The sequence below is a fragment of the Notamacropus eugenii genome, chromosome 1, assembly GCF_028372415.1.
Source record: "Notamacropus eugenii isolate mMacEug1 chromosome 1, mMacEug1.pri_v2, whole genome shotgun sequence".
Lineage (NCBI taxonomy): Eukaryota > Metazoa > Chordata > Mammalia > Diprotodontia > Macropodidae > Notamacropus > Notamacropus eugenii.
The window spans coordinates 335,273,976-335,298,166 of record NC_092872.1 but is presented as its reverse complement, the minus strand read 5'-3'; the positions used below and the strand labels follow the sequence as shown (position 1 = coordinate 335,298,166).

Below are 24,191 nucleotides of genomic sequence, written 5' to 3'. Positions count from 1 at the left end.
TTTTCATTTTCTGAATTTCTGTGGATTGGAATAAAGGCTATTTTGTACCCTATATATGGCAGATAGCAATGAAATTACAAGTTCTTTCACTATATCTATCTCTATCCTTATCCTAATAAATGTTCATTGTTACTTTGAGTTCCCAAACATGATCTAGGGACCCTTTTTACCCACAAGAGTTAGATTCTTTGATTTCTAGAGGCAACTCTGGGTGGTGGCAAAATAGGCCAAAAATATGCTAATTTGGGAGTCTACCCTCAAACCTGCTCTCCTCAAGTCTCCCAAAGCACCCTTCCCCACTCTTCAGCTCAGGACCTTACCACATGAATTGCTGAGAAAATAGGAAGTATTTTCTATGAGTTTCCTCCTCTCCCCTTTCTATATTTTTTCCTTTCCTCCAGTCTTTAATAGGTGACCCTTCTCACCAAAGTCAACTACTGTACATATATCCTTGAGCCTATCCCCTTCTCCTCATAGTATGGCAGATTGTCCCCACAATCACTCATGTTTTCAGTCAGTCAGTAAACATTTATTAAGCACTTACAGTGTTCCAAGAACTCTACTAAGCATGGATATGAAGAAAGGAAAAAGACTCCAGGTCTAATGCTTTACCCGTATTTCAACCACTTCCTTAGACTACCGGCAAAACAGAAATGGAACCAGGAACTTGGGCAATAAATTCTAATCCAAAAGACAATCCATACCCTCAAAGAGCTCACGATCTAACGAGGGACCCTGAAAAGCAATGGAGAGAAGGAGAGTATGATGAGGTGGCAATCTTGTGTCTCCACTTTAAATGGAGAATCTGGAAGGATCTCTCCAAAGTCTAGTCTCCACCCCCTTCAGTCAAAGAGAGGGAAGAATCCCAGGGCAAAGAGATACTGAAGAATGAGTTTCAGAGTTGATTCAGTCTTGCTGGAAGATGAGGTTCTGGATATCAGTCAATTGAGTTATAATCCTATATCTCTCCCTTTCTAGTAACTGCTTTCTGGCTGGCTGTCCAGAACCTAGATACCCAAATCTCTTCCATCCTGGAAAAAAAAACTTTCACTTTGTTGTTCAGTCATGTCAGACTCTTCTTGGATTTTCTTGGCAAAGATACTTGAGTGGTTTGCCACTCTGCTCTCCTCAGAAAGAAAGGGCTATTTTGCTCCCTTAAATATTATTAGCCTAGGACGTGTGGTTTTCAGATTCAAGCTAAATTCAAATAACCATTTCAGCCCCAGCGTGAGGGAAGCAGGACCCCAAGTGTTATATACAAGGCTTGACTCCTTTCCCACCAAATACTAGTTCCACAAAGAATACACATAACTAACCAGGAAACCCATTTATCCAAGTCAAAGCAAAACAGAATTCAGAGAAAGTATACATAAAAGAATATATACTGGACAATATAGAGTGAAGGAGCTTCTCACTGGGATGGAGATAATTCAGCTGAACCAAGACAGAATCCTAGATCTCATCCAAAGGGAAGTTCCCCAAAGTCTCTAGTGTGGTGAGCTAAGGACAGGGACATGATAGAGACTGCCAGCTCCTCTCACCTTACCCTCCTCCCAGAGTCTTTCCTTCAACAACCTGGAGTGGGGTTGGTATCATCTATCTTATCTTGTAGCTAGAAGCAAGAGGCACCTGATGCCTAAAGCGACTGAAGAGACCCAAAAAGACTGAAGACTCCTCATCCACACTGTCCCACCATCCCTCTGGGGGGGCACTGATCTCCACCAATAAGGAATCTAGTCCAATACCAACAGGCTCTGAGACTGGGATTGCATCTGGAATACACTTAAGTTTCATCTCTATCTTTCACCATCCTCAATTTCTAGAACTTACTCCCTACTTAAATTGCCTTTTATTTACTTATCTTTAGATAGGTTATATTCCTTCAGTAGAATGTAAGGACAGGGACTATTTGTTGTTGGGTTTGGTGGGTTTTGTTTGTTTTTTGGTGGGGATAATAGGAAGGGAGGAGGTCTTTGCATTCCTACTGCCTAGCACAGCATTTTATGTGTTAAGTTTGACTCTAACGCGATGAGAGATACATTCTTGCAATCTGTCTGCCCCTCAGACAGCCAAAGCTCATTAAAGGACTACAGTTCTGACAATGCACAGAAAGCCCAGGCGGGGCTGGCCCCGCTGACTCTGTCGCGGGTGCCCTCTGGCGGTACAGAATAACTCTAGAGGAGGCTCTCTGGAGAAGAACAAAAGCGAAACTTGGACCGATCAATGGAAAAGGGAGAGGGAAGCTTTGTTTCTGCAGGGTCCTAGTGCCTTAGGTTCCTAAAAATGCCGGTTCACTCAGTGAGAGAACTATACGTTGCCCGAAGGACTACAGGGAATTAGGCACAACTTTGCCTACTTCTCTGAAGCCTGCTCAGCTCGTCGTCTTTTCTGTCTTCTGCATTCTCATGGGAATCTATTTCTGAGGGAATTTAGTTGAATTGGCATACGTGGAAATGAGGGAATGGTTGGCTTCTCTGGGAAGGCAAGAGAGCACTTCGGCTTCTTAGGACAGAGTTCTTTCCATTTTGTTAGCAAAATCTAGGTGTCTCCTAGAGGATTATAATGGGGGGGGCGGCGAGACGCAAGGAGAACGAGCTTCAAGTGCTACAATATTGCCGCCTCAGGGGTGGCATACGAAACATTGAAATCTACAATGATATTAAACCCGAGATCTCCTAAAGTGGTCGCTCTGTAAATTTTAGAAGGGAAATCTATTTACACCCGGAAAAAGGAGCCAATGCAGCAGCAAATACTATTCCCTTATCCAATGATGTTGGAAGAATTTTACAGTAAGCTATTTTGATTGATGACATTCCACGTTAATGACATGAAAGGGTGTTAAGCACTAAACGACTGAAACAGATCCAGAGAAAGGCAAGGATTACTTTATTTAAAAATTGGAACAGAACATGTCTGGTTTTTAAAGACTCATAAAAGTAGATCCAAAGGTTTCACGGAAACCATACATGCATACCCTTTAGGTTTTCACTCAGCAGCAGCGAGTCATTTCAGAAGAGGCAAATCTAAGGTAAATTTTGGTAGTAACCTGATTGTTTAGTCATGAAATCCTTTAGCTTCTCTGTCCCTCAAATCTCCTTTTCTGTATAAGGCTAAGGAGAATAAAGTTTAGTCCCCTACAGATTTCACTGTAGAATCATTAATAAAAGCACCCTTGCTAAGCACATCACAGCAAAGAGCTAAAGCAACATTAAATAATTCATGGTGAGTCCAAGAATAAAATGGCACACGTAAACAGATTACTTCTTTTGTGATTCTGGCACTCTCTATTCTTACTTACACATCCCTTCTGCCAACAAAAATTATTTCTGTGAATTAGCTTTACAGTTTTTCTCTTTTAGATCTGCTCCAACCCTACACACACACACACACACACACCACACACACACACACACACACACACACACACACACACACACACACACACACACACACACTACATGTGTATTTATAATGTGCCTGTCAATAAATACGTGATTTCACCAGTGCAGGGAATTCCCTGTAAGAAAACTTGCTCTATCAGTGCAGAACGACAATTGCAGTTTCCTGGGATATGGGAAGTTAAGTGACTTGCCCTTAAGTCAGCCCTTGTCAGAAGCCAGACTTAAACCCTCATCGTCCTGACTCAGAAGCCGGGTCTCTATCCATGCTCTCATTTCTGTGTGTATTTATAGGTTTATATTTTAATGTGCACAAACAGCGTGCCCCACAAGTCTTAGTGCAGTTTTAAATTTAATAACTTATGGACTATAAATGCTATGAACTTAGAAAAAAATCATTTGAAAATCAAATTTCTTTCACATTTATTTATTTTTGAGAATTTTGAATAATGGATTTTTAATTTTAACAAGATAAGGCACACTATATTAGATGCCTTGTCTTGTTAAAATATAACATTGCATGTAAGAAATTGCCAAATATGCTGAGGTCCCTTAGGACAATTATCAATCAACAAGTACTGTGCTAGGAAATGGGGAAACAAAGAAAAAAAGACACCCCCCTAAAAGCAAACATTTCACTGGAAGAAACGTGTATATAATTACACACATATGATATATAAATCTTATCTATATATAGATATATAACAGGTAATGGGAAGAGGACACATTAGCAACTGGAAGGATCATGAAATCATTTAGAAAGTATCACGGGAGCTGAGCTTTGAAACTAGCACTATGAGGCATCACTTACTGGAGCCATTAAAGATCATATTTTAATGTCAGTTTGTCAGTCAATAATCCATGTTCCATCTCCAACAAAGGGGGTACTTGGATACAAACATCACCCTCAGTCTCTCAGTTACTCCACAATTAATCACAATAGTCAGGGATCATCTAAAATGCAGACACCTCGTACCAATTCAGAGTAAGGTCCATTAAGAAAAAAGTAGAATTGAGTCCACTAAAAAAATGAAGGCGGTTCATTTAAAATGTGAATATAGATAAACACATGTATGTGTAAATAGTAAGAATAATAATAGCAGCTAGCATTTTTATAGCATTCAGTATAAGCTAGGCACTGTGTTTTAAAATTATCTCCTCTGACCCCCAAAACAACCCTGGGAGATACATGCTATTATCCCCATTTTATAGATGAGGAAATTGGGGCAAATAGAGATTTAAGTAACTTGCCCAGGGTCATACAGCTAGTAAGGCTATGGCTGGATTTGAATAGAGGTCTTCTTGGTTGCAAGTCCAGCAGCCTATTATCTGTATGACCTATATATACATATACACAGAAACATATGTGTATATACATATATATATATGATAAATGAAACTGGGTTAAAAGTTACTGCTTAAGGCCTAGAGAAATTGCTTAATAAATAGAATTATGATTAACTTACTAATTGTTTAAAAGTAAGTGGGTACTGTATACAAGACAGTTGAAATGGATTTTTTGGGGGGGCAGGGTATCTATACCTGTGATTTCATTGATGTGTAGAATTTCTAGGGAAGAAATTCCTCCGCCAATACAAATCAACAACTGTTCTGCAGCCTACAGTCTTAGAAATTACAGAGAAATTAAGTGATTGGTCCAATGTCACATACCTAATATGTATCAGAAGCAAGACAAGCCTAGTCTTCCTTAATCTGAGGCCAGCTGTCTGTCCATTAATTTAACAGTTCTGAAACTTTTGGGTCTCAGGACCTCTTTACACTTTTATTGTCCAGAAGTAATTGGGGTTAAGTGACTTGCCCAAGGTCACATAGCTAGTGAGTGTCTGAGGCTGGATTTTAACTCAGGTCCTTCTGACTGTAGGGCCAGTGCTCTATCCACAGCACCACCTAACTGCCCCACTTTACACTTTTAAAAATGATTGAAGATCCTTCCTCAAAGAGTTTTGTTTATGTAGGTTATAGCTACTAGTAGTTACTGGATTAAAATTACTGGATTAAAAATGAAAATATCTGGGGTGGAGCCAAGATGGTAGAGTAAAGCAGGGACTTTCCTAAGCTCTCCCCCCAAATCTTCCAAATACCTGTAAAAAAATGACTCTAAACAAATTCTAGACCTACAGAATCTACAAAATGACAAAGTAAAACAAATCTCCAGCCCAAGACAACTTGGAAAGTCCACAGGGTCTTTCACATGAGGGGGGATGGAGGCCTCAGGAGACTGAATCACTGGCAACTGTGGCAGTTTCCAGACTTCTCGACCCACAAACACCAAGAAGGTCAGTGGGAAAGCTCTGTGGGACCTGGGTGAGACAGGAGCATGGGGTCTGGTCCTGGGTGGCCCCAGCCCTAGGGCAGTGGTGGTGGTGGTGGCAGAGGCTGTTTCTGGATCTTTGGGCCCATAGTGGGGGTTTGAGTGGCTGACACAAAATCCCTGAAGCCTGGAACAATACATCCACCCCCACTGGAAGCAGTCCTATCTTGACAGAGTTAGAAAGTCAAGAATTTGGCTAGAAAGATGAGTAAACATCATAAAAGAACTCAGACTATAGAATCCTATTTTGGTGACAAGGGTGAGCAGGGCATGCAACCAAAGGAGGATGGCAGAATCAAAGCTCCTACATCAAAAGCCTCCAAGAGGAATATGAATTGGTCACAGGCCATAGAGGAGCTCAAAAAGGATTTTGAAAATCAAGTAAGAGAAGTAGAGGAAAAATTGGGAAGAGAAATGAGAGTGATACACGAAAATCATGAAAATCGAGTCAATAGCTTGCTAAAGGAGACCCAAAAAATACTGAAGAAAATAACATTTTAAAAAACAGATTAACCCAAATGGCAAAAGAAGTCCAAAAAGCCAGTGAGGAGAAGAATGACTTAAAAAGCAAAATTGGCCAAATGGAAAAGGAGGTCCAAAAGCCCACTGAATAAAATAATTCCTTCAAAATTAGAATGGAGCAAATGGAAGCTAATGACTTTATGAGAAATCAAGAAATTATAAAACAGAACCAAAAGAACGAAAAAATAGAAAACAATGTGAAATATCTCATTGGAAAAACCACTGACCTGGAAAATAGATCCAGGAGAAATAATTTTAAAATTATTAGACTACCTGAAAGTCATGATCAAAAAAAGAGCCTAGACATCATCTTTCAAGAAATTATCAAAGAAAACTGTCCTGATATTCTTGAACCAGAGGGTAAAATAGAAATGAAAAGAATCCACCAATCACCTCTGGAAAGAGATCCTAAAAGGAAAACTCCTAGAAATATCAGAACCAAATTCCACAGTTCCCAGGTCAAGGAGAAAATACTGCAAGCAGTCAGAAAGAAACAATTTGAGTATTGTGAAAACACAATCAGGATAACACAAGATCTAGCAATTTCTACATTAAGAGATCGAAGAACTTGGAATATGACATTCCGGAGGTCAGAAGAGCTAGGATTAAAATCCTAGAATCACCTACACATCAAAACTGAATATAATCCTTGGGGATAAAATAGATATTCAATGAAACAGAGGACTTTCAAGCATTCTTGATGAAAAGACCAGAGCCAAATAGAAAATTTGACTTTCAAATACAAAATCAAGAGAAGCATGAAAAAGCAAACAGGAAAGAGAAATCATAAGAGACACATGAAAGTTGAACTGTTTACATTCCTACATGGAAAGGTGATATTTATAATTCATGAGACCTTTTTTAGTATTAGGGTAGTGAAAGAAATGGTTAGACATAGCACAGGATGAGTTGAATATGAATGGATGATATCTAAAAAATAAAATTAAAGGGGGAGAAAGAAATATATTGGGAGATGGAGAACAGGAGAGATAGAATGGGGTCTATTATGTCATTTAAAAGAGGCAAGAAAAGTGTTGCACAATGGAAGGGAAGAGGGGGGAGGTGAGAAGGAATGAGTGAGCCTTACTCTCATCAGATTTGGCTTAAGGAGGGAAGAACATATAAACTCCATTGTGTATCCTACCCTACAGGAAAGTAGGGGGGAAGGGGATAAGGGGGGGATGATAAAAAGGATGGCAGATTTGGGGAGGGGATGGTCAGAAGCAAATACTTTAGAAAAGGGACAGGGTCAAAGGAGAAAATATAATAATTAGGGGGCAGGATAGGATAGAGGAAAATATAGTTAATCTTTTATAATATAACTATTATGGAAATGTTTTGCATTAACCACACATGTATAACCTATATTGAATTGCTTGCCTTCTCAATGAGGGTGGGTGGAGAGGGAAGAAGGGAGAGAATTTTGAACTGAAAGTTTTAAAAACAGTGTTTAAAAACTGTTTTTACATGCAGTTGGGAAATAAGATATACAAGCAATGGGGTATAGAAATCTATCTTGCACTTCAAGAAAGTAAAGGGGAAGGGGATAAGAGGGGGGATGATAAAAGAGAGGACACACTGGGGGAAGGGGTAATCAGAATGCATGCCATCTTGGAGTGGAGGAGGGGAAAGATAAGAACAATTGGAACTCAAAATCTTGTGAAAATGAATGTTGAAAACTAAAAATAAATAAATAAGTTTAAATCCTTAAAAATATAAATATTAAAACATCTTAGTAGTATTATGAAAACAGTTTTGACCCCTTGCAAGGATCTCAGGTCTGCCAGGTGTTCCCTGATCACACTTTGAGAACCATGGCACTAATATATGTTGCCTCTGTACATTTAAATAATCCTGTAATATATTTATACAACGCAACAACCTATTACATAATACTTTACTAAACTTTTCCCTTACAACTCTGATGTATCTAATGAATTTCAATACTAACTTACTATTACTTCAATGCTAACATCTTATGACATATACCACAATAAGTTCAAAATGTATACTTGACCCAAATAGAAAAGGTCACACTGTAGAAATTTAAGAAGGTATCTTCTGGCCAATATGACTACCAGAATGGGAGACAGGCTACTCACCTCCTACCTGCCCCTTCCAGAAAAGACCCAAAATTAGCAGCAGAGTGAATAATGCTTAAGAAATCCAATAATAAGCTACAATAAGTGACTTCTTCCACCCAGAACTGCACTAAATGTCAGTCAGAAGTGCAAGGGCAATAGAAAAGGGGCTGCCAACAAAGCCAGCATCAGTTCAGGGCTTAAAGCCTGGGGACCAGAGACTGCTTGGAAACACCAGTAGCCAGGAAATCTCTGTACTGGAAGGCAACAAAACTAGGGGGCTCCCCTGAGAAAGCCCTAAGGTAGGGACTGAGAAAATAAAAATTGATTCCATTCTGTATTACCACTTACATCTTGTATAAGTGCCTAAGTCATGTTTATGTTTGAATTAAGTTCAGAAGTTCATAGGTTCAGAAGTTCACACTTCCTCTTTGACTCAAAAGTTCAGTTTCCCTATAAATCACTGTAATTAAAAGAAACCTATTACCTCTATACCACTAGCTGTCCTTGTACAATTAGAGGGAAATCTATTATCTATATGCCATTAACTACTTTTGTAGGTGAACTAAATCAATCAGAATTTCCTAGTAAGATGGAAGGAAGGGCTGTTGATAGTCCCACATTGCTGATTTCCAGACAATTATGTTGTTACCTCACCTATAATGCTTTCTGACACTGTAGTCAATTGTATTGTCTTCTCCATCTATTTTTTGGCTTCTATTTTTTGGATGTTCCCCTTTTTGTTGATAAAAAAAAAAGATCTGTCAGCCCTCATTCAGGGTCTTAGCTTGCTGAGAAAGCTAAGATTCCATTTACTGCAAATTTATTGCCTTTGCTAATAAATTGATTGTGCTCCGAGCTTTGTGACTCAGTTTACTTAAATTTCAGTCACAGGCCTTTGGAAGTGATGAGGAAATGGATACGGGGGCTCTGAACATCATTAGTACCCTGTCCTGAGACACAAGAGGAGAAACAAAGATCCAGCACTCAACTCAAAGATTCAAGGGGGCCATGTCCTAGCAGGTGGAAGTCAGCCCAGAAATTCAGGTGATCCAAAGAAAGTCCAAGCAGAGCAGACCACCCAACCCAAAAGTATAGCAAGGTGTGGAAGACAGCCTGGTCCATTCTCAATTCAGGAACTAAAACAGGAGAGATGAGTAAATCAAAGAAAACACCAACCAGCAAAAAAATTCATTGCAAATTTAATGATCTACCCAAAGGAATGGAGAATAATTCCTGAACAACTGCAAGCAGAAATTCAAAAGAAAAAATGGACTTTTCACATGGATGAACATGTAGAAGCAAAGCGAGAGAGAGAGAGAAAGAGAGAGAGAGAGAGAGAGAGAGAGAGAGAGAGAGAGAGAGAAGTGAAAGGTCTTGAGAAAATGATTGGAAGGTGAATAAGTAGCTTAGAAGAGAAAATGGTCATCTTTACCCAAAAAATGGAATCCCTGAACATTACAATAAACCAAGCTGAAATCAATGAGACCACAATAAATATTAGGACAAAATCAAGATTCAAAAATAGATGAAAATGTAAGATACCTGATATGAAAAACAAATTACCAGGGGAAAAAAGGTCAAGGAGAGAGAATTTAAAATTATTTAATTCCCAGAAAACCATGACTGAAAAAAAAAAAGCCTGGACACTATATTTAAAGATATCATTAATGAAAACTGCCTAAGTCTATTAGTACCCAGAATACAATGTACAATCCATGGAACATCTCAAAAGAACCCCAAAAGGGAAAGTCCAAAGAATGTCATAATTAAAATCTAGAGTTTCCACATAAAAAAAAATTTTAAAACTGCAGGCAGCCAGAAAGCAGTCCAAATATCAAGGTATCACAATCAAAATCACACAAGATCTGATAGCTTCTCCTAAAAATGAGAGATTTTGGATTAAAATAATCCAAAAGACAAAAGAGATAGGCTTTCCACCAAGAATAATTTATCCTGTAAAGATGAGCATAATCTTCTTGGGGGAGAGGAGGCAAAGGAAAATGAACCTTTAACGAAAAAGAGGGTGGTGAAGCATTTCTGATGCAAAGAGAAGAGCTGATTAGAAATTTTAAATACAAACAGAACAGTTCAGAGAAACCTAGAAAGATAAATTTATTTGAACAATCAGAAGGAGCTGTAGGATAATATATTATTAACAGTCTAATAGAAAGATATCCGATATCAAAAATAAATTACCTGGAAAACAGATCAAAGGGAGAGAATTTAAAATCACTGGACAGATCTCTTTGGAATCTTAATATCTTCAAAGGGTTTTGAGGGAGTTAAACAAGAAAAATAGAAGTTCTAGCGGTGAATTAGTTTTGTTCTGAGACTTATAAGAGAACGAGAAAGGGGGATAAAAGGAATACACTAGTGTGGAAAGGAGGAAGAAGGGATCAGAACTTGCTACTTCCCACAAACATGGGAAGGGGTAATGATATATACAGATCATTAGGTGAATCTCACTCTTATCTGAAATGGACAAAGTAGTATTGGATACACATTTTTAGGAGACAATTTTTCAATACCTTCATGTGACCTTCATGTGAACTATTGATGTTAAGTTTCACAAAAGTCCACCCCTTTAATTAAGACTTTTGGTCTACATTTGGCTACCTCAAAGTAATTGCAGAGAGAGGGTATTGGGGGGAGGGATGTTAAGATGGAAGATAATACACAACTGCAACGGTATTTTATTGTACCATAGGAAATAACAAATATGATGAACAATTCAGGGGAAAATGGAAACTCAGAAACACTTTTGCAGTGGCCTCCTAATTGGTCTGCATGCTTCAAGTCTTTCCCCATTTGAATCCATTCTTTAAACCACCACCAAAATGATTTTCCTTAAGCGTAGGGTATGGCTCCTTATTGTTTCTCGGGTAAATATAAATCCTTCTATTTGGCTTTTAAGGCCCTTAACCTACCCCTAATCTACCTTTCTAGCCTATTACTTCCCTTCTCTTATAGTCCTATCCAGCAACCTCCATGCCTTTGTACTAGGCATCCTCCATACCAGGAATGCACTTCCTCTGCTCTTAGAATCCCTTATGTTCTTTAAGACTCAGTTTTAGCACCACATTACCTGTGAAGCATTTTCTGATCACCCAAGCTGATAGTGCCCTCTAAATCAAAACTACCTTGTATTTATTATTTGCACATATATATATTATTGAGGGTATGGACTGTCTTATCTTTGTGGTGCTCAGTACCTAGCACATAGTAGGCACTTAATAATGTTACGAAAAGATTTAGAATGAAGTAAATGGAACAAGGAAAATATACTTCAACAATGTAAAAAAAAATACAATAAAACAAAACTGAGTGCTGTGTAATTATAATGACCAAACTTGGCCTCAGAGGAATGATGAAGAAATGTACTTTGTCCTTTCACTGTAGAGATGAACAATAGGGTGAATGTGTCATTGTCAAATGAAACCAACATATCAGTTGTTTCTTCATAACTGTTTTTCTCCCCCTTATTACAAGGAAAGGTTCACTAGATTGTGGGGGTGGTAGAAGTATCATAGAGATATCTTGGGAATTGACTATTATATTTTTTAAATGTATCAATAAATTTTTTAAAGTAAATAGCTAACAGCTTATTCCCAGTATATAAGTATGAAAAGATATGAACAGAAAGTTTTCAAAAGAAAAAATGAAAACTCTCATCAACCATATAAAAGAATTCTCTAAATCATTAATAGTAAGTGAAGTACAAATTAAAACAACTGAGATTTTGCCTCTTACCAGTTTGGCAAAGATTAAAAGAAATCCATAAAAAATGGTAGCTGATGGAAGGACTATAAGAAGTTGGACTCTTTAATGCATTGTGGTTGGAGCAGCTATGAACTGGTCCAACCATTTTGGAAAACAATCTGGAACTATACTAGTATGACCAAAGGAGGTAAAAGATACAGGGAACGAATGACATACATATTAAAAATTTATAGCAGCACATTTTTGCGGTAGCAAAGACCAGCAAGCAAAATGGATACTCAAATTAGGGAATAGCTGAAGAAATTGTGATACAGCAATGGAAAGGAATATTATTCCACTATAAGAAATAAGAATATAAAGAACTCATAGTTTGCAAAGTGCTTTACATGTATGTTACCTCATTTTATCCTCAAAACAATCCCATGACGTTGTTATTATTATTAAGTTATTATTATCTCCATTTTACGGATGAGGAAACTGAAGCCCAGAGAGGTTAAATGACTTGTCCAGGGTCAACTAACCAATGTCTAAGGCTAGATTCAAACTTGGGTCTTTCTGATTCCAAATTCAAAGCTCTATCAACTATACCACTTAGCTGCTTCAAATATTCTTCTGTTGGACTCCTTGAAAAAGAACTTCAAGGTATCGGAGGTGTTATAACATGCCTTGCTTTAATCAAATACAAAATTAAATTTGTTTTTTCTAGTGAGCAGCTGTATAAATTAAGACAAAACAAAGTAAGAACTAAGAAAACAATTTACACAATGACTATAATGATGCAAAACAGCTGAAAAACATGAGAACTCTGCAGTAGGCAGTCTTGACTTTAGAGAGCAGGTAGTGAAGCATGTTTCCTTTCCTTCAACAGAAGTTCATTATCAAACACAGACAACAGATTAGTTTTGCTCATCTATATTTTTTATTGCAAAGGAAGGTTCTATTTTGTTTTGGTGGGGCATTCATTGGGAGTTAGCAATGACATACAAAAAAGTTTTTAACAGTAAATGAATGCATCTGAAAAAAGTTTCCTCTTTGTTTTTACATAATTTCCCTGCAAAATAACCTATGCAATGACTATAATTTATCTATGTATAACACAAAGTTAAACAAATCTATTTATACGCAGTATTTTCAAATTCTGAATCTGTGATATCCAAAAGCTAATCAATGAGGTTTTATTATCTACCTCACAGAATTGTTCTGAATATATAAAATGCTTTGTACGTCTGCTGTTGTTTGGAGATGTAGCAGAAAATGTAGTACGAATGTAGGCCAATGTAGTAGGAAAACAGTTTCTGTGTAGTTAATGCTTATTTATTAATTATATTCTCTTTATCTTTAAGTTATGAACCCAAATAGTTTTTTAAGCCCCAATAAAGCATTTTTCTAATAGAGTACAATATTTTCCTCACACAACCCCTATTTGCCTGTATGCCACATGAGACAAGATGGTTTAAAAGTTTTTCCATGTATCAAGCCAAAGAGAAGACATTCTCCCTTCTCCCTGAGAATCTTTCAGTTCTTTCTGCCCATTTTTCCCCAATATGGAAGCTCATATTTATTCTAATTTATTATCATATTCACATTTAAAGTTTTATAGTGGTGAAACTGTATAGAAATTGATGGTCATATTTTTTCACACATATTTTAAATTATTGGTATGGAGAAACAGTATGGGGATACCTATTATAGGTCAGTACATTTTCCTACCCCCTACATTACTGGATTTGGTACCTATCCTGAAAATAAGACAATTAACGCATACACAGGAGCATTAAGACATGGTTGAATTGCAAAGCTTTGTATTCATATTAACAAATCAGTAACAAAGTAGTAGGCAAAGTGTCTCAGACTTAATCATGAGATACACCAATTTTACATCTTTCTATTTATAGAACTGGCATAAGGTGGGTGGACAGATCTACCCGATAATACTAAGAAACATTATTCTAAGTGGTCTAATTTGGATTTGTGGATTTAAGGTTTTGAAATCAGAAGAAGACATAAGAGGCTAATTCAGGGACCTGAAAATTAATGCTGAAAGACAAAAATCAACAAGGCCAAAACCCAGTTTGTTTAATTGGTGGTATGCAAAACAGAAAAGTCATAAGAATGACTGGTCCAAGCACAGCCTTGTTACTTCCTCTATGCTAATGATGATTTACATCATCTAGATGTATAAGTACCAGTCTAGTTTTAAATGAGCAAAGAGGCAGAAAAAGATGTTCACATTCAGTTGATCTTTTAAAACTTTCTAACTCTGGATTCATTTTGAAAGGTAGCCTTTTCAAATATCTCCATTTTAAGATAAAAGAATTTATAGCCTGGTATGGTGGCATTTAAATTCTTGGTCTGTGGAAGTCTGACTTACTTCATAGGAGTAGGAACCATCATGCCTGGAAATAGTCTAAATTTTCCAAACCAGTTATGTGACTCTTTTTGGAGCAGGGCACTAAATTATATTTTCTAAGCAAGATACACCCACATTTTTTATATTTAGTAACAGCCTAAATTTAAACAAAAGAAGAACACAGAAAATGTGCTAAAACTCAGACCAGTTTTTTTGGCTAAAAAATTTATGTTAATTTTAAAAGAGCAATTCTTATTTCTAAATTATATAATGGTTCTTTATTAACACTTTATATCCATCCTAGTTTTTTTTTTTTAAATAAAAACAGCCACCTTCTAGTTATGGTAATTCCAAAATTTCTTTTTAAAGAGCAAAATGACCTGGATTCCTGCACACCTTTCTCCTAAATAAGAAAAAAAAATCATTTTGAAAAGTAAGTTTAGGCAACTAGGTGGCAGAGTGGATATAGCACTAGCCCCGGAGTCAGGAGGACCTGAGTTAAAATCCAGCCTCCCCAATTGCCTCCCTATATCCCCCCAAGAAGAAACAAAAGTAAGTTTAAATATGGGAGGGATATTATGCAAAAGGATAATTCATTTATTCTACTCCCAAAAAAGAAAATGTGAAGTTATACAGATTGCTAAACATGACAAAATTAAATAATTTTCCCAAAATATGAATCTTAAAATTCCTCATGAAAGAATATAACAATAATTTTTGTTATTTTTCATTTTCATCATTTAAGGGCTCTTAAATTTAATTATAATAAATTCACTTTTGACTCAGGTCCACCTGCCTTCTGTGATTTACTAACTTGGCTACTAATACTTGTGAAGAACCTTGAGTTTCCATAAAGAAAAAAAATATTAAAATCAACAATTGAGATGGATGGTGCAATTTAGAAGCCTGTGTGGTCATCTAATTATTCTTTATCACCTGAAGCCCAATATCTTGTTTATTCAAGAATCTTCCAAGTTCTTCCCATGTTTTATCCTCTTGTCTCTGCTATGGTCATGATTTTTTTTTTATTTTGTTCCTTTCATTCTGACACATTTTTGATTGCATTTTAACTGTCTATTCAACAAACATTTAATATTTCTGCTTCTAGGTGCTTCACAACCAAAGATGATGATTCACTTCTCCAGTGAAGTGCATTAATACCCTCTGGTGGCCCTTCAGACAGCTTAATTAGTTTGTATACTAACCTCTCTAGATCACTAATGCAGTATGCTTTTGTTCTTGTCCTCTCCCATTTGATCATACGTTTCTATGCACTTTCCTTAAGACAAAGTTAGTTTAGATAAAAATTCTGCACTGAATTTTTTCTCCCTCAATACAGAGAGAGAGAGAGAGAGAGAGAGAGAGAGAGAGAGAGAGAGAGAGAGAGAGAGAGAGAGAGAGAGAGAGCGCACTTGATAAGGGCAAAATAATCTACTTTTCTTAGACCTTATGATTCTGCTTGAATTCTCCCCTATTTAGAGATGATACAGATACAAATTTTGTGGATGAAAAGAAATGTTTAAATAACTCTTACTAACCCTTAATGGGCAGCTAAGTGGCTCAGTGAATAGAGCACCTGCCCTGGAGTTGAGGGACCTAAATTCAAATCTGGCCTCAAACACCGGACACTTACTAGTTGTGTGACCTTGGGCAAGTCATTTAACCCCAACTACCATGCCTCCCCCTCCAAAAAAAATAACCCTTACTAAATCTTAGTTCCATATAGTCTAAGTTCAATGAATATGCCTTTCAAAGCACAAGGAAATCATGCACATTAGTATCCAGTATTTGACAGGCAATGTGCTTCTGTGAAAATACTGGATTTTAAATCAGTGTTTCTGTTCAAATCTGCTCTATTTGTGTGAACTTGAGCTAATCACTTATTCACTCACCTCAGTTTTCTTCATTGTAAAATGGAGAGAGGGAGGGAGAGGGAGGAGAGGGAGAGAGAAAGGGAGAGGGGGAGAGAGAGATAGGGAGAGGGAGCAGGAAGAGGGAGGGGGAGAGAGGAAGGGGGAGAGAGGGGGAGGGAGGGAGAAAGAGAGAGGGAGAGAGTGGGGGTAAGAGAGAGGGAGAGAGGGGGAGAGGGGGAGGAGAGAGGGGGAGGGGGGAGAAAGAAAGAGGGAAGGACAGGGGGAGACAGGGAGGGAAAGTCATGTATATGATGTGGAGGACAGGCATTTGGATTTTACAATTTCTCAAGTCCCCTCTGGTTCTGAATCTGTAATCCTTTAGAGTTTTTATCAGATAATTTACATTAAGATCACCAAAACTTAAAAGTATTTCCTCACAACACTAAAGTCCTTAAAAACAAACATGCAATTGTTTTGAACATGATATTGCTAGTATATAGACAACATAATGATTACATGTTTCTTCAGGAAATTGGACAGGCAAAATAAAAATAACAAGAGGGTCTGTGATCGAATGTTAGAACATCTATGTGCCAAGAGAGTGTGGGATATCAAAAGCGAACACAAATTCTGTCTTCAAGAAGCTTCTAATCTAATAGGAAAGAGAAGACACATGGTACATGCTCCCTTACATTGTAATGGTTATGTGATTGGTACAAAATGAGAACAGAAGAGAAAGGGAAGACTAAATAAAGGAAATGACATTTGAGCTGATACTTCAAGGATGACTTTGACTTCTGAATGATAAAAATGAGGTGTATGGAGGTGGGGGAAAAAGTCAAGAAGCACAAGGGGAATTCTAAGCATAGTTTCAAAAGTAAATATTCAACCTCCCTCCCTCTATACCTTTCTTTTTTTAGATTGGAAAACGAACCATAGGGAAAATAGCAAAAGGTAACCCTGAAAAGACAGGTTGGGTCCATGTGACAAAACATCTTAAATATGAGACGGACCTTCGATTTAGTTGGTAACCACTGCAGACTTCTAAGCAGGGTAGTGATACGATCATGAGCAATACTTTAGGTAAGAGCACTGATTTGGAGTAAGAGGACTTGGGTTCAATTCCAGGTTCTGCTTCTTAGCTCTGTGACCTTGGATATCCCTTGTATCCTCTAGGAATCTATTTTCAGGTCATCTGTAAAATAAGGAGATTGAACTAGATGACTTCTCAGGTTCCTTCCAACTCTTAATCTTATCAACTCAAAACTAATGCTGAAGGTATGCAAATTGTATTAGAAAAGCATACAGTTCAGAAGCTATGGAAAATTGAGGACTAAGGTGTTAAGTACCTGAATTAAGTGCTAAAAATGGAAGGCAAAGAGGTATGTCAGACTTGGCAAATAAACAACATAAAGGATGTGCTTAGTGATTGGATATTGGGGTTACAGGAGAGTAAAGAACTGATTATATACCAAGTTTTAAGGCTAGGCAGGGGGAAAAATGTTTAGTACCCATTTAGAGGGGCTGGCTCAATGATGAAATTACTATAACTTACTTCTTTGGGTGGGATCCAAGACAGGGCTTTCAACTCACACTAGATAGCAGTGTCACTACAAAAATTTTCAAAACAAAAATTCAAGGCATTCCATTCACCTAGGACCTGTTAAAAAACATCACTAATTGCACTACTAACCTTTCCCAGAATTATTTATGAGAATTAAATAAGATGTGTAGAAAATGTGTTAATCTTAAAACATCATAGCATAGTAGAATAACCAGAGTTTAAATTCTAACATTTTCACTTACCACCTGTGTGACCTTGTAATCTTACCTGTTTCCAAATCTATAAAATGGGAACTTTCACTACCCACACACAAGCCTAATGAGGAAAGTGCTTTGTACATCTTAATCAGCATGTCCTATATGATTAGATACTATTATGTAATTAAAGCTCTTGCACTGAATTGATGATAGCTTTATAAACCTCACTTGGGAAGAAACTATCTCTTTTGGCGGGCATCTACAAGAAAATAAAATTGCGAAGACCTCCTCGCAAGCTATCTAGCTTTGTTCTCTCTAGGTAGGGTTGAACCAGACTGCCTTTCCAAATAACCAAAAAAGTTAGGTAGTTTCACTCACTCATTTTTGAAAACCTTGAAACATTCCCTTATGAAACTCAGACCAATTACTAGCCAAGAAAATAACAAACCTTCTTCATGTTTACCCACTTGCAGTGATACTGACATTAATAGCCTGAAATGTGGTGTTACTGTTGGCTATTTCTTTTTAGTAGTGGACTAGGAATCAGACTAGGATTCTTATCCTGGCTCTGTTACCTGTGTGATCTTAAGCAAAATGCTTAACCTAAATCTGTCTCCTAATCCATACAACCAAGGGGCTGTAATAAAAAATGACTTCAAGGTCCCCTTCAGTTCTAACATTCTACAATCTAGGCTTTAAAATGAAAATTAACAACTTACCTGTGCCAATTTATTAAAAAGAATTAAATTTTAACATGCATCTTTACATTAAATTCAAAACAGACTAGGAAACATCTGCAATAAACAATCTGCAAGGATGCTAAGAAGTTTCTCTACAGAGCCAGTCAAGGTTCTTAGAATTTATCCTTACTGCCAAGTTTAGCAAGGCAAGAATTTTCTTCCATGGGCAAAAATTGCCCTGCCTACTAACTCCTTGTTCATTGCTTTTTGCATCCCACGCCTCCCCCACAATGACAGATAAACTTTATACATAACTAAAACAAAAGACACTCAACACTGCAAGTACTGTCTTTGTTTTGGAAGAGTTGTCATGTTACATAGGTGCTAATCAGTCCAATATCCTAATAACCACTTTCAAAATCACTAATATGTGGTTTTAAAAAAAAGATCTCAAAAGCAACTCTCAATGAAAAAAAAAGACATACTGAGCATTAGAAATGGATACACCTACTGATCAAGTAATTGACAAGATTGTGACTTCAAGCAATATCTACCCATCCACATACTTATTTCATATATTGGTTCTTCTGATCATGTTTCCTGATTTTCTTAAAATCACATCCTGAAAAAGATGTAACCATTCTAGTTGTGAATGCTTCAATTAACTAAAAGATAGGAAGGGGATAATTTCAGCATAATTCCAATGTGAGAACAAGATTACATTTTTAGCTAGTAAACTGTAAATAATCAGAAGTTAAATTTCAATTCCATTTTTGTTTTTATGTAAGACCCTACACAAAATTTTTGAATACTCTATCCCTTTCTTTTTAAGTAATAGGGCAGATACAAAAAAAAAAAACCCACATTGGAAGGAGGCAAATATGAAAATCAGGTATTTTAAAAAAAACCCCACATCGAAATTGACTTTTGCAATACTTTACAAATAGACACAAAAAAAGTTGACAGTAATCACTGTACTTAATTTTCCTTCACTATAAAAAAAAGCCCAATTTTTCAAGGACTGTTAAAAAACAGGTGGGGAACATTAACAAGGAAATAGTCAAGAATGGCTTCCATAGGGGAAATGGGGAGAAGTCAGAGGTAAACTGTTGTCTACCACAGAACAGACTTATCACTAGGTATATTTTTAAAATGCTATTTAACAATTATAATTTGCCAAGTCACTTTAAATTACCACATTCAGAAAATACATAGATAACACACCGGACAAAAAGAAAATCTGACTTGGCTTTTAAGATTTCTTCTTCTCTCCCACCACTCCCTCCTCCTCCCTTCCCAAAAAAAGGGGCTGGGCATTTACAACTTCTCATTAGAAACTGGCCATTCTTCCAAGAACTAAGCCAGAGAAACTCCAGACTTGAGACAGTAATTTTCTCTCTTAAAACTGAGTCCATAGCTTGATTGTTCAGGATGTCAACTATTTTTCCTTATTTTTTACAGAAAAAAAGGGAGTTCCCGTCCCAGAAATACTGTAACTTGAGAAATTAAGGTATGGTTTGCATGAAGATTTCCTTTAAAACTTTTTAAACACCGAAAATAAAAATTATATAAAACTTAAATTATGAAAATAGATCAAAATGAGGTAAATGCTTCTTACTGCACAAAATACAGCATCTGAAACCAATTTTATTTGTTCATGTGGTATATACTATGATGCTTTATAAATTTCTGCAACTAGCTTCTATTAAATAAGAGTAATAAGTATATTTCTTCAATACTAATTTTAAAAATCTCAATTTTTCCTGGTCTTAGGTTTTTGTCAGAATTTAAAACTCAACGACACCTGTTTTAAGAGCTAAAGTTCACTTAAATTGGTTTTTGTTTTTTCACCTAACTACCTCCTAGACCCTTCTTATAGCTTTAATGTTAGGCTGATTATATGCCCTCAAAATGCCAAATGGTTAATTTGTGTACTAGTAAACCAGAAATCAAATACTCTAAATAATCTATAACCCACCCACCATGTGATCATACATAATCTCACTCAAGCATGTAAAGAATTGAATTCTTTATTTGCAATATCCATAAACGTTGCTATTTTCTATTTCTATCCAGGAAGGCAAATGTCCCCATTATCAGTTTTTTTTTATAAACAACAACTTGAATTCTATTGCGTGAAAGGGCTACAAATATACATTTGTTAATCAAGCAGAATACAGATATTTTGCTTTACAACTTGCACCTAAATTGCCGGTACACTTAGCTGGCTCACTATTTTTCATAGCCGTTTAGGACTATTGCCCAAGCTATGCATAGCAATTTACATGTTCAATTCTTATGTAGTGTGTGGGCTGTAGTGATATGGACAACTATGTTCACTATATTCCTGTGAAGCCTTTTAAGTTATACGGAAGACATGTAACTTCTGAGTCTACACAGGTATTTCTGATGTCAAAACATACAAGTCTAGTGCAATTTACTTAAACCAAACAATTTTTAATTAAATTGTATTGCAGAGGTACTGCCATTCTGCCAGTAGATGGTGCTACAAAGAACTAATGGGGGAGGGGGTTTAATGAGGACAATAGTTCAGGTAAGTGGAAGGGGAAAAAAGTTTAACCTGCTCAGAAAATACAAAAATGCATTTAGGTTATTATTTCTGATAATAACCTTTGCTTGTAAGGAGTCATTACAGTCAAACCAAACCAATAAGAGGACTGAAACTAAGCCATCTGAAATTTTTAACAATTTATATGAATGAAAACACATGCTTAACACAAAACTATTTCTTCAGAACTACACAGTACATACGTTGACAAAAAATTCATAGAAAGTGACCAGCCATGTCATAGGGTGGCAAGCAAACAACTTAGTACAAGATGGTGGATGAACAGTAACTTAAGTGAAGTTTTTTCTTTCTTTTTTTTTTTTTTTAAAAACAAGCCACATCCACCAATTAGTACTTCAAAAGTTTTGTCTTTAAGGAATAAAATCCAATAAAGCCACTAGCAGGGCAACAGGAAAATAAGAACACCAGGACCTTTTAAAATTTCTCTAAGTACACATCAAGAATTAAGAATTAACACGAAAAAAAATATTCCAAAACTAAAATCCCTTAAACCGTACGGAATGGATCCTAGGAAAAAAATGTTAGACATTTACGGTCAAACACAATGATTTATTAAAAATAAAACGTAAAAATGATTTTTGTACATATGCTTCCAAATTTCAGTCATGGGATCCAAGTAGGTTTCATAGAAAAACGCAGTAGCCAGGTATCAAGTCCTTACAACAAAGTAAACTCCCCCCACCCCGACCCCTCCCAGGTTTTGCTACAGAATCAGCAAGACACCCCCCCCCAAAAAAACCAAAACAAAACAAAAAACAAAACGAAACAAAAAAACCAAAACAACACAAATCAAAACAAGACATTTTGCTAGTATAAAAACGACCAAGGTCCAAGTAATAATAAAAAAATAGAGTCCATCAATGACTGTAACACAAAAATGTGTATGTGGGGCCAAGTCCATTTTCATAAGAAGGGGAGACAGAGAGAAGGTGGCAGGCGAGTAGATCAGAGCCCCCAAAGGGAGGCTGCAGAAGGAGCTGTCCCCCCCCAAGGGCAAAAGGGAGAATGGTGAGAGGGGAAAAGGACTTTGGGGAGTTGAACTTCGGGTGGGGCTTTTAAAAAGGAGCTGCCCCTACAGCATTCCCCCACCCCCCGGGAACTTTCTTTTCCTTCAATTTCTAGAAGGAGCTGCCTCCGTAGCCGCCCCCACCGCCATAGCCACCTCTGTAAGGTCCACTGTTACTGCGGCCGCCCCAGCTGCTGCCCCCTCCGCCGCCGCCGCCGCCGCCGCTCTTCATGGGCCCGTACGAGGACTGGTGCTGGCTGTAGCTGCCGAAGCCGCCGAAGCCGTTGCCGTAGTCGCTGCCGCCGTAGGACGCCCCGCCGCCGCCGTAGGCATTGTAGCCGCCGCCGCCGCCGCCGCTGTAGCCGCCGTAGCTGTTGTAACCGCCGCCGCCTTTCGAGAGCCCGTTCTGGTCTCGGCCGCCGCCGCGGCCTCTGCCGCCACGGCCGCCCCGGGAGGGCCGGGAACCGCCGCCGCCCCCGCCGCCGGGGTGGATGTCCTCCTTGGGCACGGCCTTCTTCACCTCCACGCGGTGGCCCTGGATGGGATGGAACTTAACCACCGCGGCCTTGTCGGCGGCGTCGTGGCTCTGGAAATACACGAAGCCGAAACCACGTTTCTTGCCCGACTGCTTGTCGGCAATGATCTCCGCCTTCTCGACCGCCCCGAACTGGGAGAAGTGCTCCACCAGGTCGCCCTCGGCCACGTCCCCTTTCAGGCCTCCCACGAACAGCTTCTTCACCTTGGCGTGGGCGCCGGGACGGGCCGAGTCCTCCCGGGACACGGCCCGCTTCAGCTCGACCGTGTTGCCGTCCACAGCGTGGGGCGAGGCGGCCATGGCGGCATCAGCTTCCTCCACGTTGGAGTAGGTCACGAAGCCGAAACAGCGGGAGCGCTTCGTCTGGGGATTCACCACCACCACGCAGTCCGTCAGGGTCCCGAAGGCCTCGAAGTGGCCGCGCAGGCCCGACTCACTCGTCTGCACGTTGAGGCCGCCGATAAACAGCTTACACAACTGAGAGTTCTCCATCTCTGCAGCCTCGGCCTTCCCCTCGCCAACGAAGCGCTCGACTACTCCGCCGCCTACCGCTCGCTTCGCTCGGGCCTCACTCGGCCGCCGGTCCCCCCGGTCACCGCCGCCCGGCCCCCGCGGGGGAGGGGGTAAGGGAAAGGGGCGCGTGAGGGGAAGGGGAGGGAAGAGGAAGGAAGGGGGGGAGGGAGGGGAGAAGGAGCCGGTCAGGGGGCGAGCCGAGGATGAGGGGGGTAGAAAAAAACCCAACCAAGGCCTTCGCCGCCGCCGCTAGCTCCCTCAGCCGCCGCCTCCGTTCCCCTTTCTGGGCACCACACAAAGAGGCCGCTGGACGCGCGCGCACCCACCCCGAGGCGTGCGTCACTGTCGACGCTCACCGGCCCCGCCAGACGTCAGCCAATCAGCGGGGCTCTCAACTACTCGCCACCTTCCGCGCGCTCCACAGCGCAACACCCGCCCTTGCCCTCGCGCTCTCTTCCGGCCTCTTACCCCCGCCCCCAGTCTTCAGCCCGTGGAGCGCGCTGGTCTCCCAGTTGCTGCGACGCGCCGAGCCAAGAGCCAATCACCGCTCGCCGCGCGCCGCCGGGACCCCCTTATCTCCCACCTCCACAGCCGTTCGCTCCCGTGTGTCCCGGTAGCATTTGCACCACCTCCTTGAAGGACGTGCACTCTCGGCCAATCGCTGGCCTTCTTCTCTGCAACATTTCCTCCCCCTTTCTTTTCAAAGGCCGCGGAGTGGGCGCGCACCGTGGTGCGCGCGCTCCTACCTCTTCCCTCGCTCCCCCTCCCTCCCGCTTTGCTGAGGACGACTCCGCTTCCCTGACTGGAAAGGCTTGCGGGGTGGGCGCGCTTCCCAGGGGCTGGAGTG

The 24,191-nt window shown here is 39.2% G+C and overlaps 2 protein-coding genes across 2 annotated transcripts in view; both read right to left on the bottom strand.

Moving 5' to 3' along the window:
- The window catches only part of KLHL3 (kelch like family member 3), a 256,443-nt gene that overhangs the window by 189,565 nt on the left and 42,687 nt on the right, over positions 1-24,191 (bottom strand). The window lies entirely within an intron of this gene.
- On the bottom strand, positions 20,715-23,631 carry HNRNPA0 (heterogeneous nuclear ribonucleoprotein A0). The gene has a single exon (XM_072629841.1). The coding sequence runs from the start codon at positions 23,321-23,323 to the stop codon at positions 22,409-22,411; it is 915 nt and encodes a 304-aa protein (XP_072485942.1). The 5' UTR covers positions 23,324-23,631; the 3' UTR covers positions 20,715-22,408.